The sequence below is a fragment of the Oryctolagus cuniculus genome, chromosome 1, assembly GCF_964237555.1.
Source record: "Oryctolagus cuniculus chromosome 1, mOryCun1.1, whole genome shotgun sequence".
Classification (NCBI taxonomy): Eukaryota; Metazoa; Chordata; class Mammalia; order Lagomorpha; family Leporidae; genus Oryctolagus; species Oryctolagus cuniculus.
The window spans coordinates 209,559,944-209,574,752 of NC_091432.1; the positions used below are offsets into that span (position 1 = coordinate 209,559,944).

The 14,809-nt window shown below is 39.1% G+C and overlaps 1 protein-coding gene and 1 long non-coding RNA gene across 3 annotated transcripts in view; both read left to right on the forward strand.

The window, feature by feature from the left end:
• The window catches only part of TMEM38B (transmembrane protein 38B), a 47,849-nt gene extending 35,890 nt beyond the window's left edge, over nt 1–11,959 (forward strand). Inside the window, exons 6-7 of one of the 2 annotated variants that reach the window (XR_007923490.2) lie at nt 10,012–10,342; nt 11,306–11,959. Coding sequence is in view for 1 of the 2 variants with exons in the window: in XM_008256762.4 (XP_008254984.1) it covers nt 10,012–10,227 (216 nt within the window). In the remaining variant the exon portion in view is untranslated. Of the gene's footprint in view, nt 1–10,011; nt 10,766–11,305 lie in introns of those variants that run through there. The other variant, XM_008256762.4, reaches the window with a different exon arrangement.
• LOC138844936 (uncharacterized) lies at nt 829–6,634 on the forward strand. Its single transcript, XR_011381414.1, has 2 exons — nt 829–4,174; nt 4,536–6,634. It is a non-coding gene; the product is annotated as an uncharacterized lncRNA (long non-coding RNA).
• Nucleotides 11,960–14,809: the final 2,850 nt, after the last annotated feature.

The window sequence follows — 14,809 nt, forward strand, 5'->3', positions numbered from 1 at the left end:
TTACCGAGCAGCTACTATAGTGTCTCATTTCTTAGATATAAAAGCAAATGGCAGGAATACACAGAGAAAAAGTTTGTGGTAATTATTTCTCTTTATTTTGCTGTTTTCCTATTCATATAGTCAGAAAGTTTGTATTATATGTTTTGGATAATTGTGTAGTGTTTCTCTTCATTTATTCAGGTCTCCTTTAATTTCTTGGGGTAATGTTTTATGGTGTTCATTGTCTTACATGCATCTTTTAAAATTTAAATTTTTCCTGATGCAGTTCATATTTTTGGGTCCCTTTATACATAATTTTTTGCATTTAAATTTTGAATTTTATATTGCTTATATGTAGACATACAGTTAATTCATATACATTGTTCTTGTACCCTTGACCTTGCTAAATTCACATGTTGTTTCTGATAGCTTTTGCATAGATTTCCTTAGTGTTGTTTACATATATGATCTTGTCTGCGATAAAGACAGTTTTACTTTCTCCTTCTTAATCTGGATGCAGTTTATTGTATTGCCTTACCACACTGGTCTAGAACTCCAAGTACAATGTTGAATACAAATGGTTAGAGTAGACCTCATTGTCTTTTCTGGTCTTAGTGGGAAAACATTCAACTTTTACACTGAACTATGATGTTGACTTTAAGTGTCTTCTGGATACCCTTTATCAGACTATGGAAATTTCCTCCTTATTTGTAGTTTGCTAAGAGTTATTATCATGAATGGGTGTGGAATTTTGTCAAAATTGTTTTTCTCTTATGTCAACATAGTGGATTACCTTGACTGATTTTTTTTTATATTTACTTATTTATTGGAAAAGCAGAGTTACAGAGAGGCAGAGGCAGAGAGGTCTTCCAATCTGTTGGTTCACTCCCCAGATGGTTGCAGTGCAGGAGTGGTGCTGATCCAGAGCCAGGAGTTTCTTCTTGGTCTCCCATGCAGGTGCAGGGGCCCAAGGACCTGGGCCATCTTCTGCTGCTTTCCCAGGCCGTAGCAGAGAGCTGGATCAGAACTATAGCAGCTGGGACTAAAACCAGCAACCATATGGGATGCCGGCACTGCAGTGGTGGCTTTTACCCACTATGCCACAGTGCCAGCCCTTACCTTGACTGATTTTTAAAACATTATATCGACCTTTCATTCCTTTGACCAATTCTGTTTATTTATGATGTAGTATCTTGTTTGGTATATTACTGGATTCAATTTGTTAATGTTTTTCAAGTATTTTTCTTTTTCTGTTTATGAATATTGGTATATAGTTTTATTTGTAATTTTATCTAGTACATAAAACTGGGCTCACTAAACAGTAGAGAAATTTTTAATTTTCTACTCTGAAGGAGTTTATGTAGGTTAGATAATGTTTGATAAAATCACCAGTGAAGCCATTTGGGCCTAAAGTTTTCTTTGAGGGAAAGTTTTAAAATTTTTTTTTAAAGATTTAATTTTTATTTATTTGAAAGAGTTACAGAGAGAGAGGTAGAGACAGAGAGAGAGGTCTTCCATCTGCTGGTTCACTCCCAAGATGGCTGCATCGGCTGGAGCTGGACTGGCCAGGAGCCAGGAGCCAGGAGCTTCTTCTAGGTCTCCCATGTGGGTGCAGGGGCCCAAGAATGTGGGCCATCTTCTACTGCTATTCCAGGCAATAGCAGAGAGATGGATCAGAAGTGGAGGATCCAGGACTAGAACCAACGCCCATATGGGATGCTGGCACTTCAGGCCAGGATGTTAACCCGCTGCACCACAGCGCCGGCCCCTGATGGAAGGTTTTTGATGATAGCTTCATATATATATATATATGGGGCTATCTTCCATCCACCCACTGGTTTATTCCCCAAATGGCTGCAATGGCTGGAGCAGAGTCAGACTGAAGCCAAGAGCCCGGAGCCTTCTCTGAGTCTCCCACATGGGTACAGGGGTCCAAGCACTTGGTCTATCCTCTGCTGCTGTCTTGTGAGTACTGGCAAGAAGCTGGATTGGAAGCAGAGCAGCCAGGACTCAAACTTTTGCTTGTATGGGAGGCCAACACTGCAGGTGGTGGCCCTATGTGCTACGCCACAGTGCTGGCCCCTGTTTCATTGATTTGATCCAACTTTTGGTTTCATTGTTTTGTATCTTATATTTCATTAACTTTTTTTTTAAAGATTTTATTTATTTATTTGACAGGCAGAGTTACAGACAGTGAGAGAGAGAGAGAGACAGAAAGGTATTCCTTCCATTGGTTCACACCCCAAGTGGCCGCAACAGCCGGAGCTACGCCATTCTGAAGCCAGGAGCCAAGAGCTTCCTCCCTGTCTCCCATGCAGATGCAGGGGCCCAAGCACTTGGGCCATCCTCCACTGCTTTCCTAGGCCACAGCAGAGAGCTGGACTGGAAGAGGAGCAACTGGGAATAGAACCGGCGCTCATATGGAATGCCAGCACCACACGGTGGAGGATAAACCTAGTGCGCCATGATGCTGGCCCCATCATTAACATTTTTATTATGTCTTTCATTCTACTTATTTTTCTGTAAAGGAAAGGTTAATAAATTTGACCCCATAAATTTTTTTTTAAGTTGCTTAGCAAAAGCTACTGTGGACAGAGTCAAAATACAGCAATCAAACTGTGATAAAGCACAGCATATAACACAGAGGTCTGGTATTGCTAATTCGTAACAATCTAAAAATTAAAGGGGTTGTGCTTCATGCTTCTGCATGTGGAAATCCAATTTTCCCAGCACCATTTGTTGAAGAGACTTTCCTTTCTCCAGTGGTTGGTTTTAGCTCCTTGGTCAAATATAATTTGGTTGTAGATGCTTGGGTTGATTTCTGGCATTTCCATTCTGTTCAATAGGTCTATCCATCTGTTTTTGTACCAGAATCGGGCTGTTTTGAGTATAACTGTTTTGTAGTATGTCTTAAAATCTGGTATTGTGATGCCTCCAGTTTTGTTTTTGTTGTATAAGATTGCTTCAGCTATTTGAGGACTCTTGTGTTTCCATATCAATTTCAGCATCATTTCTTCCAGATCTGAGAAGAATGTCTTTGGTATTTTGATTGGTATTGCACTGAATCTGTAAACTGCTTTCAGAAGAATATTCATTTTGATGATATTGATTCTTCCAATCCATGAGCATGGAAGATTTTTCCACTTTTTTGTACCTTCTTCTTTTTCTTTCTTTAATGTTTTGTAATTCTCATCGTAGAAATGTTTGACATCCTTAGTTTATTTTATACCAAGGTATTTGATTTTTTTTTTTTTTTTGTAGCTCTTGTGAATGGGATTGATCTTAGAATTCTTTCTCAGCCATGGTATTGTCTGTGTATACAAAGGCTGTTGATTTTTGTGTATTGATTTTATATCCTTCTACTTTACCAAACTCTTCAATAAGTTCCAATAGTCTCTCTGTGGAGTCTTTTGGATCCCTTATATATAAAATAATGTCATCTGCAAAGAGGGATAGTCTGACTTCTTCCTTGTCAATTTGTATCCCTTTGATTTCTTTTTCTTGCCTAATGGCTCTGGCTAAAACTTCCAGTACTATATTGACTAGCAGTGGTGAGAGTGGGCATCCCTGTCTGGTACCAGATCTCAGTGGGAATGCTTCCAACTTTTCTCCATTCAGTAGGACACTGGCTGTGGGTTTTTCTTAAATTGATTTGATTGTATTGAAGAATGTTCCTTCTATACCCAATTTGCTTAGAGTTTTCATCATGAAAGGGTGTTGTGTTTTATCAAATGCTTTCTCTGCATCTATTGAGATAATCATATGGTTTTTGTTCTTCAGTTTGTTAATGTGGTATATCACATTGATTGATTTGCGAATGTTAACCATCCCTGCATACCAGGGATAAATCCCACTTGGTCTGGGTGAATGATCTTTCTGGTATGCTGTTGGATTGGATTGGCTAGAATTTTGATGAGGATTTCTGCATCTTTGTTCATCAGGGAAATTGGTAGGCAGTTCTTTTTCTCTGCTGCATCTTTTTCAGGTTTAGGAATTAAGGTGATGCTGGCTTCATAGAATTTGGGAGAATTCCATCTTTTTCGATTGTTCTGAATAGTTTGAGAAGAATTGGAGTTAGTTCTTCTTTAAATGTCTGGTAGAATTCAGCAGTGAATCCATCTGGTCCTGGGCTTTTCTTTGTTGGGAGGGCCTTTATTACTGATTGAATTTCTATCTCAGTTATGGGTCTGTTTAGGTTTTCTTTTTTTTTTTTTTTTTTTTTTGACAGGCAGAGTGGACAGTGAGAGAGAGAGACAGAGAGAAAGGTCTTCCTTTTGCCGTTGGTTCACCCTCCAATGGCCGCCGCTGCAGCCGGCGCACCGCGCTGATCCTGGCAGGAGCCAGGAGCCAGGTGCTTTTTCCTGGTCTCCCATGGGGTGCAGGGCCCAAGCACCTGGGCCATCCTCCACTGCACTCCCTGGCCATAGCAGAGAGCTGGCCTGGAAGAGGGGCGACCGGGACAGAATCCGGCGCCCCAACCGGGACTAGAACCCGGTGTGCCGGCGCCGCAAGGTGGAGGATTAGCCTATTGAGCCACGGCGCCGGCCCATGTTTAGGTTTTCTATGTCTTCCTGGTTTAATTTAGGTAAGTTGTATGTGTCCAGGAATTGAGCAGTGAAGAATTGAGCAGTGAAGCCATCTAGTCCTGGGTTTTTCTTTGTTGATATGGGGGAGGGTCTTTAGCACTGATTGAGTTTCTGTATTGGTCATGGGTCTGTTTAGGTTTTCTTCATGGCTCAATTTAGATAGTTTGTATATGTCCAGAAATCTATCCATTTCTTCTAGGTTTCCCAGTTTGTTGGCCTACAGCTCTTTGTCGTAATTTCTGATGATTTTCTTTATTTCTGTGGTGTCTGTTGTTACATTTCCTTTTTCATCTCTAATTTTATTGATCTGGGCTTTCTTTCCCCTTTTTTTGGTTAGTTGGGCCAATAGTATGTCAGTTTTGTTTATTTTTTCAGGAAACCATCTCTTTGTTTCGCTGATGTTTTGTATTTTTTTGGATTCATTTTTAAAATTTCTTCTCTAATTTTAATGATTTTTTTTCCTGCTAGTTTTGGGTTTACTGTTTTTTTTGTTTGTTTCTTTTTTTCAAGATCCTTGAGATGCATTGATAGCTTAATTATTTGGCACCTTTGTGCCATTAAAGAACTTATGTTGTGTAACACATTTTTCTCTACATTTGAAATGATGTTAATTTATGTGATATTATGTAAAGAATGTGGCAGAGCTTTAAATACTTTTCTTTGCCTGAACATATATTTTAGAATATGTTGGAAAAACGAGGTTATCTTTGTAGTTTCTACTTTCTTTTGTTTCCTTTTTAAGCAAGAGACCATGAGGCTAACTGCTGTTTAATTGTTTGATGCTTTTTCTTTTAATGATTTATTAAATGAGATAGTTTTTAATTTGTAAAAGAATAGGGATTCATTCTATGTGTTACAGTTCTGTCACCTTGCTAAATCAAGGCTTGAAAGAGGCTGAATTCACAGAACAGTTTCTTTGAACTTCATAAGTCTCTCTCTGCAGTAATTTCTGATACCAGCAATACTCCTCAGCTGAGTGATGTGTCTGTTGGGAACGGAACTTCTATTAAAACACTTGACTTCGAAAAATACATGTTAGGGGCCAGCCGTGAGGCATATTGGATTAAGTTGCTGTCTGCAGTGCAGCCATCCCATATGGGCACTGGTTTGAATCCTGGCCGCTCCACTTCTGATCCAGTTCTCTGCTAATGTGCCTGGAGTGGTGGAGGGACAGCAGAGGATGGCCCAAGTGCTTGGACCCCCGAACCCACATGGAAGACCTGGAAGAAGCTCCTGGCTTCGGCCTAACCCAGCCCTGGCCATTGCGGCTGTTTGGGGAGTGGACAGATAGATGGAAGATCTCTCTCTCTGTCTCTCCGTATCTCTGTAATTCTGACTTTCAAATAAATAAATCCTTAAAATAAAAAATAACTGTTAGAGTTCATGTTCTTAGGAAGTACTTTAAACTCTGACACTCTTCTCTTTTGGATTTTATAAAAAGATGTAAGATGTTGGTATTTTTCTGACAATAGACTGTTGTTTTTTACCGCAGCTGTTTTTAGCTCTTTTTAGCAGCCAGTTAAATGAGGCTGTGGCCAAGATAATAAACCTGGTATATCTCATTGTAACTGTTTATTGTAAAGAACAACTTACTAGAGGAAAGTTCTTAGAACTTATCCAGTAATGGTATAAAATTGAAGGTTAACGTAATATTTAGCTCCTTCCATTCTGTATTCTCACTAAATGACTATATTCGTATTTGTGTCTTTACTTTTATGTATGTGATCATGTCCTCCACATTCATATCTCTTTCTTGAATGTTTCTGGACAAACCTCTATCATTGCATTTAGTCTTTACTGTTTTGTAGCTACTGATATTATTACTTTCCTATCTCTGAATAGTTAGTTGGTAAGGTCCTTGAAGGGAGGGCTGTATTGAATATTCTTCTGGCCTCCAAGTGTGATGTACAGCATATTATTTTAATCCTGTTGATGGTTGGTGTTAGAGTTTGTTAGTGCTGTTCTACTTTAGGTTTGGGGTCTCAGTTTAAGCCTGTGTTGTATTCCTGGGCAGTTCTGCCTGTTTTCCCCGGTACTAGAAAATCGGTTGCTGAAATATCTATCCCAGCTGTTGATGTCCACTTTCCTTTTGAATTTTCTTCCTCCTTATGTGTATACTGTTTCAGGATTACAAACTCTTCCAGAGCACATTGTACGTGGGCTCACTTCCAAATGGTTTCTTCCTCTTTGGGCTATAGTGCCTTCAAGTATTAAGCATTTTAGCTTTCTTAGACACCAGCTTGTCTCTTTAGCCCATTGGAACTTCTGCTTTCTGTTCCCTGGCTGTGATTTGGCACATATGCCTGAAGAAAAAACCAGGATAAATGTGGAGCTCACTTTATTCAGCTTCCTTTCTATTAAGGATAATAGCCTCCTCAGGTTCTTTCTGTATTGCTTGTTTTCCAGTACCTTTCAGCAGTTTTATGTAGTTCTTTCATGTTGACACTGGTGAAAGACAGAGTGTGATATGAGATCCTTGGTTATGGCTGGTTCATGTATGTATGTGCATGTGCACTAAAAAATTTGTTTTTTGTTGAGGTCAAATTCATGTAACACAGTTAGCTGTTAAAAATACATACTTTGGGGCTGGCGCCGTGGCTCACTAGGCTAATCCTCCGCCTGAGGCGCCGGCACACCGGGTTCTAGTCCCGGTCAGGGCGCCGGATTCTGTCCCGGTTGCCCCTCTTCCAGGCCAGCTCTTTGCTGTGGCCAGGGAGTGCAGTGGGGGATGGCCCAAGTGCTTGGGCCCTGCACCCCATGCGAGACCAGGAGAAGCACCTGGCTCCTGCCTTCGGATCAGCGTGGTGCACCGGCCATAGCAGCCATTGGAGGGTGAACCAACGGCAAAGGAAGACCTTTCTCTCTGTCTCTCTCACTGTCCACTCTGCCTGTCAAAATATACATATATGTATATATACACACACACATACTTTGGGGCCAGCATTGTGGTGCAGTGTGTTAAGCTGCTACTTAATGATGCTGGCTTCCCAAAATGGAACACGTAATTGAGTCCCAGCTGCTCTGCTTCTGATCCAGCTCCCTACTGATGTGCCTGGGAAACCAATGGAACATGGCCCAAGTGCCTGGGCTCCTGGCTGCAGCCTGACCCAACCCTGGCCATTGCAGTCATTTGGGAGTGAACCAGCAGCTAGAAGATCTCTTTCTCTTTTTCTGCCATTCAGATAAATAAAATCAATCTTAAAAATGATGCTGCTTAAAAGTAAATAAAAATATATACGTTAGTGGCATTTAGTACACTGACAATGTTATGTGGGTATGTATTTTTAATTTGTAAACATGAGGCTGCACTATAGCTAACTCTTGTTTTGGTCTCATTTTACTTAGCAATATGTCCTAAGAATTTTTCCCTGTTAATTTCTTGTTCATTATTTATTTTTCTAGTCCTGGCTGGGGCACCAGATTCTGTCCCGATTGCTTCTCTTCCAGTCCAGCACTCTACTGTGGCCTGGGAAGGCAGTGGAGGATGGCTCAAGTGCTTGGGCCCTGCACCCGCATGGGAGACCAGGAGGAAGCACCTGGCTCCTGGCTTCGGATCGAGTGCAGTGCGCTGGCCATTTGGGGGGTGAACTAATGGAAGGAAGACCTTTCTCTCTGTCTCTCTCTCTCTCTCACTGTCTAACTCTGCCTGTCAAAAGAAAAAAAAAAGATTTATTTATTTATTTATTTGAAAGAGCCACAGAGAGGCAGAAGCAGAGAGAGAGAGAGAGAGAGAGAGAGAGAGAGAGGGAGAGGTGTCTTCCATCTGCTGGTTCACTGCCCAGACAGCCACTATGACTGGAGCTACACTGATCTGAAGCCAGGATCCAGGAGTTTGTTCTGGGGCTCCCACATGGGTGCAGGGGCTCAAGAATTTGGGCCATCTTCTGCTGCTTTTCTAGGCCATAGCAGAGAGCTGGATCGGAAGTGGAGCAGCCGGGACTCGAACCAGCGTCCATATGGGATTCCGGCACTGCAAGCAGCGGCTTCACTCAGTAAGCCACAGCCGGGACTCAAATTGGCGCCCATGTGGGATGCCAATACTATAGGTGGCAGCTTTACACACTATGCCACAGCGTCACCCCTTGTTCGTTATTTTTAACTGCTACATAATATGCATGCACTTATCTTTCTTTCTTGTGATGTCTACTCTTTCTCCAATTCCCTGCTTTCTAGGCTATGTTGAGTTAGTAAGGTGTTATTCTTGATTCCATTTTTCCTAAGCAAGTGGATTATGTAGAGGCCTTTCTTTGAAAATTGTTTTTAAATATTACTTGTTTGGGTCATTATTTATGACCTGGAGGAATTGGCTTTTGGAAATTCATAGGGACCAGCATTGTGGCGTAGCAGATTAAACCATGGCTTGCATTGCTGGCATCCCATATGGGTGCTGGTTTGTGTCCTGGCTGCTTCACTTCTGATTCAGCTCCTTGCTCATGCGCCTAGGCAAGCAGTGGAATATGGCTCAAGTCTCTTGGCCACTGCACCCCCATGGGAGACATGGAAGAAGCTTCTGGATCCTGGCTTTGGCCTGGCACAGCCCTGGATGTGTGGCCATTTGGGGTGTGAACCAGTGGCTGGAAGATCTCTCTCTGTCTCTTCTTCCCTCTCTATAATTCTACCTTTCAAATAAATGTCTTTAAAAAATTAACAGTAAGAAATTCTTAATTTTTTTAAACTGTTTTAGACCTTAAAGTTCTCCTACCCAGATCCATTTTGATTCTAGTCTAACTTCTTGATCAGATCTAACAATCTCTGAACACTGTTTTGTCAGATAAAGGCCTGGTAGCACTATCTACTGTCTCTCTTGATGGCTTGATTGCATGTATAAGAAACACAGATGGAAAAAGTTGGGTGACTGATGTCTACAGTACCTCTTAGGAATAATACTCTGCTTCATTGAGCTTGTGACTTTTAGATAATGATGGACAGTGTATTTAAGAGTTAAACTATAGATTTGGCTATTGCAAACTTACTAGTTTTGAGTGTTTGAGAAAGTTATTTAACCTTCTAGAGCACTGGTTTCACATCCTTATGATGAAAGTAATAATAAAGCACTTTAGGATTAAATAATATGAAGCACTTTATTACCATAATTCTGGCATCTCAATGCATAGTAAAGATAGATATATTGATCATTTGCTGTAGACTACAGATGATATTTTACCTTGTTTTCTTTGAATACTAAATGTATTTTTGTGGAAATGGTTACACTGCTCAATTGGCATACAAAAATGTGGTCTCTTTTGTTGTTTTTAATAAGTAAATTTTTTGCCATGAGATGTAAATTCTTAGAGAGCAAAAATTGTTCTGGAGTCTACCTTTGCTTTTTAGCAGATTGAGAATGCATTTTGAAGTCTTTTTTTTTTTTCTTTTCATTTATGTTTCTCAGTATTGAGAAACAGAAAGCATTTGTACTTAAATTCAAAACTGAACTTTTTCTCCCCAGATAACCATGATGATTACAGAGACTTCTACTGTGACTCTGGCTCCCTTTGAGGATACATTGAGTCGGATGCTGTTTGGCTGGCAGCAGCAATTTTCATCATTTGAAAAGAAAAGTGAAACAAAACCGTCTTCCAATGGCACTGGGTCATCAGCCTCAAAACCTGTAGCTGATGCTTCAGATAACGTTAAAAAGAAACATACTAAGAAGACTGAGTAAATTTACCTTATATGAACTCTAGAAAGCAAAATTTTTTTTTCTTATCTACCTACCAGATTGTGATAATATTTCTGCGTGAATGATGTGAAATAAAGATTACATGTAAGGAATGGAGGTGAGAAAAAGAAAGAAATTCTTTCTGTGTCAGAGAGTCTAGCCCTTTCTGGATTGTAATTCTTGAATGTTAAGGGTTGTATAATGTGAATTTGTTTACTGATATAAAATATTCTGTTGTGATTATTTGAATAGATTAAATTGATAAAAGAGACTAGATTTTTTAAATGATAGAAAAAGTATACCTATCATTTCAAAAGAAGAAAAATTTTAAACTTTTAAAGAATTTAGAAATTTTCATACATATTTTTAATTTGAATGTTTTTGAGCTTTAGTTCAATGGAATTAAACATTTATTTCACATTACCATTATCGTTGCTAAGTATAGCAAACAATTCCTATTTAATTTGTAACACTGGGTAAACTTTTCCTAAAAAACACTTCATATATTATAAATGTAAATAAATTGCTAGTTTATATTACAGATGTAAACATTGTCTTTATTGCCCATGTTAGATGAAAAATACTTGCAGTTTTACTTAGTTTTGTTTCTGGTAGTACTTTTCAGTGAGTACAGAATATTAGCATGAGTTTTAATCTGAAGTTTTCTCATGCCCTTGTTTTTCTAAAAAAAAATTTTATTTTTATCCTCCAAAAAAATCAGGATTGTAATTCTTCATACATTAATGCATCCATGTTTTATTGTGTAATTTTCATTTAGCTTATTTCCCTCTGCCCACCTTAAAACACACTTGTTTTTAATGTAGTTAAGACAGTGTCAGCATTTCACATATGCTTTCTTTTCTTAGTAAGTCTGAATACTTTAGTGGTAGTTATCTTAGTGATCCAACAGAAAGTATTATCTGAATTTAAGATTTTTCCCTTCCCTTTTAATCTTCTTTCTAGTAGCTATTTTTTCAATTTTCTAGTTGAATGTCTCTAGTTTAATGTCTAGTTTGTGTCCACTAGTTTGTGTATGCTATATTATTTTTCAATCTACACTTTCATATGTTTTTATTTTAAGTGAAAACTACCTTCATGTGAAAATACTTGGCTGTAATGAGAATTGTTTTTGGATATTTGATAATAACCAGCTAACTGAGAAAGAGCAGAGAAAGCAAAACTTCCTACTATGTTAGACCATTTGAATGAAGAACAGTGGCATTAAATCAGGTTACTTATTGGCGGAATAAAAAGGAAACAAGAAAAGGTATTAATTTGATGTTAGATTTTTTTTGCTTTTTAAGTCCAGATAAAACATTAGACCTCTATGACATTTCTTCTAACAGAACTATGAACCTGCTACCTGTATCAGGTATGTGGATGGCTTTTAGACACCCAAATCACATTCAAGTTAGAAATTTTTTTTCTTTTAAAAAATTTTTAAATAAATACAAACAGTAGCGGGTAATATACTTATTAAGGAAAAGAAAAAGACAGTAGGGTTAGCAGGAGGCTTTTAATAGTCTGGGGATGCTAAGAAGTTTTAATATTGTGACATAAACCAGTAAATATATAAGTGATTGTATTATATTTAATACACTCATAGGTAAAAACTTCAAAATGAGCATGTTAATTATTGAATAGTTTCAAAGTTTGGGTTTAATTGTTGAAATGATAGGGATTTTTTTATGCCTGTATGATAAGATATTTATTAAAATAACTTATTTAGCACAAATGAAAATGTTATTTTTTTTTTTTGAGATTTATTTATTTGAAAGAGTTACACACAGAGAGAAGGAGAGGCAGGGAGAGAGAGAGGTCTTCCATCCACTGGTTCATTCCCCAGTTGGCCGCAATGGCCGGAGCTCTGAAATCAGGAGCCAGGAGCCTCATCCAGGTCTTCCCACATGGATGCAGGGGCCCAAGGACTTGGGCCATCTTCAACTGCTTTCCAAGGCCATAGCAGAGAGCTGGCTAGGAAGTGGAGCAGCCGGGACATGAACCGGTGCCCATATGGGATGCTGGTGCTGCAGGTGGTGGCCTTACCCACTATGCCACAGCACCGGCCCTGAAATGTTATTTTTATGTTTTTTTCTTTTTTCTTGAAATTGGACTTCAGAACTCCTTTGGTGTTTTGACTATTGTAGTATATATTCCATGATGACTGTCCAAATGGGACACTAGTATAAACTTTGTTTATCTACCCAAGTATTATAGAACTCTTAGTACAAGGCTCTTAGATGGAAGCTGTACTTGAGGACATGACTTAGGCCTGAAATCCTCTAACTGGTATGTCAGACTGCCTGAAGACTTAGCTAAGGTTTGTGAATGTTAGCCTGCAAGAGGCCTTAAGGCATGCTTCACATGACCAGTCAGATGTGGCACTGAGAAAGTCAAAACTTTGTAGAGTTTCTTAAAAAAAAAAAAAAAAATAGGAGACAAGGAGCTAGCAAGAACATGGGCCAACATCTCAGCTGATCTCACCCTGTAGTAAAATGTGTCCAGATGAATATATTATTTATCAGATTTTCACTCATCCTTGCTGAAAGAGCACTTGAGTAAGGGCTGGAAAGAGACCATATGTGTGGATTTCAAATTTTTTTTGGCATTAAAAAACTTAATTCTATTTTTCATGAACTTACTGAAGTATCATGTGGGGTAGGTGGTCTTCAGCAGAAATGCCAGCCTCTCTATGGGCAGAGACCAAAATGTAGAGAGATGGGAGAAAGGAAACCCTCATTGGTGTATTTTTTGTCTATTCCTTCAAGCACAGATACCAATTCATTAAAATCTATTTCAAATCACAAATTAATTGCCTGAGTTGGAATGTTGGAGATGGAATCATGTGATCTAGAATGCTCTCTCTCCCCCTATGCAAAGCCTTTTATAGTGTTTGCCCCCAGGTATGATTCCATCTTTGGTGATACACATTCATTACAAATATTGATTAGGGTCAGGTGTTGTTCTAGGATCAAGAGAAAACAAGAAAAAGGCCAGCTCTCTTGGAGTTTATATTAAGTGGTTGAAAGTAGACAAATGTGTTCCTGTGATAATAAAGATATGAATAAATATTAAGCAAGTTATGAGGATAGAAAGTGAGGAGGGTGGGGGTGTTTGCCAAAATAGAATTGTTAGGACTTTTTGTAAAAATTGCATTTTAGCAGAGACCTGAAGAACTCAAATGAACAGGCCATGTAAACATCTGGGTAAGTATAAAGATCATATTGTTCCTTCATATACTTGATTTATTTATATTTTTCCTCCAAAATTAATAAATTGTTTTTCTAAGTACAATTTCACTGTGTAGGTTTTTTTTTTTTTTTTTTTTTTTTTTTTTTTTTTTTTTGACAAGCAGAGTGGATAGTGAGAGAGAGAGAGAGACAGAGAGAAAGGTCTTCCTTTTGCCGTTGGTTTACCCTCCAATGGCTGCCACGGCTGGTGCGCTGCGGTCCGCGCACTGCGCTGATCCAAAGGCAGGAGCCAGGTGCTTCTGGTCTCCCATGAGGTGCAGGGCCCAAGCACTTGGGCCATCCTCCACTGCCTTCCCAGGCCACAGCGGAGAGCTGGCCTGGAAAAGGGGCAACCAGGAAAGAATCCGGCGCCCCGACCAGGACTAGAACCCGGTGTGCCGGCGCCACTAGATGGAGGATTAGCCTATTGAGCCGTGGCGCCGGCCAACTGTGTAGGTTTTAATAGACATTTTTTCACAGAATTTATTTTTAACATTTTTCTCATTTGAGGTAAAGTTTACATATAATAAAGTGTACAAATTACAAGTATGCATATTCTTATTTTTTAACTTATTTAATAAATATAAATTTCCAAAGTACAACTTTTATATTATAGCAGCTTATTCCCCCCAATAACCACCCTCCCACCAGCAACCATCCCATCCCCACTCCCTCTCCCATCTCATTCTTCATAAAGATTAATTTTCAATTATCTTTATATACAGAAGATCAATTTAGTATATACTAAGTAAAGAATTCAACAGTTTGTACCCACATAGAAACACAAAGTATAAAGTACTGTTTGAGCACTAGTTATACCGTTAATTCACATAGTACAACACATTAAAGACAGAGATCCTACATGGGGAGTAAGTGCACAGTGACTCCCGTTGTTGATTTAACAATTGACACTCTTATTTATGACGTCAGTAATCACCCGAAGCTCTTGTTATGAACTGCCAGGGCTATGGAAGCCTCTTGAATTTGCCAACTCCGATGTTATTTAGACAAGGCCATAGTCAAAGTGGAAGTTCTTTCCTCCCTTCAGAGAAAGGTACCTCCTTCTTTGATGGCCCGTTCTTTCCACTGGGATCTCACTCGTGGAGATCTTTCATTTAGGTCATTTTTTTTTTTTTTGGTGGAGTGTCGGTTTTCCATGCCCGAAATACTCTCATGGGCTCTTCAGCCAGATCCGAATGCCTTAAGGGCTGATTCTGAGGCCAGAGTGCTGTTTAGGACTGGTGCCATTCTATGAGTCTGCTGTGTATCCCGCTTCCCATGTTGGATCGTTCTCTCCTTTTAAATTCTATTAATTAGTATTAGCAGACACTAGTCTTGTTTATGTGATCCCTTTG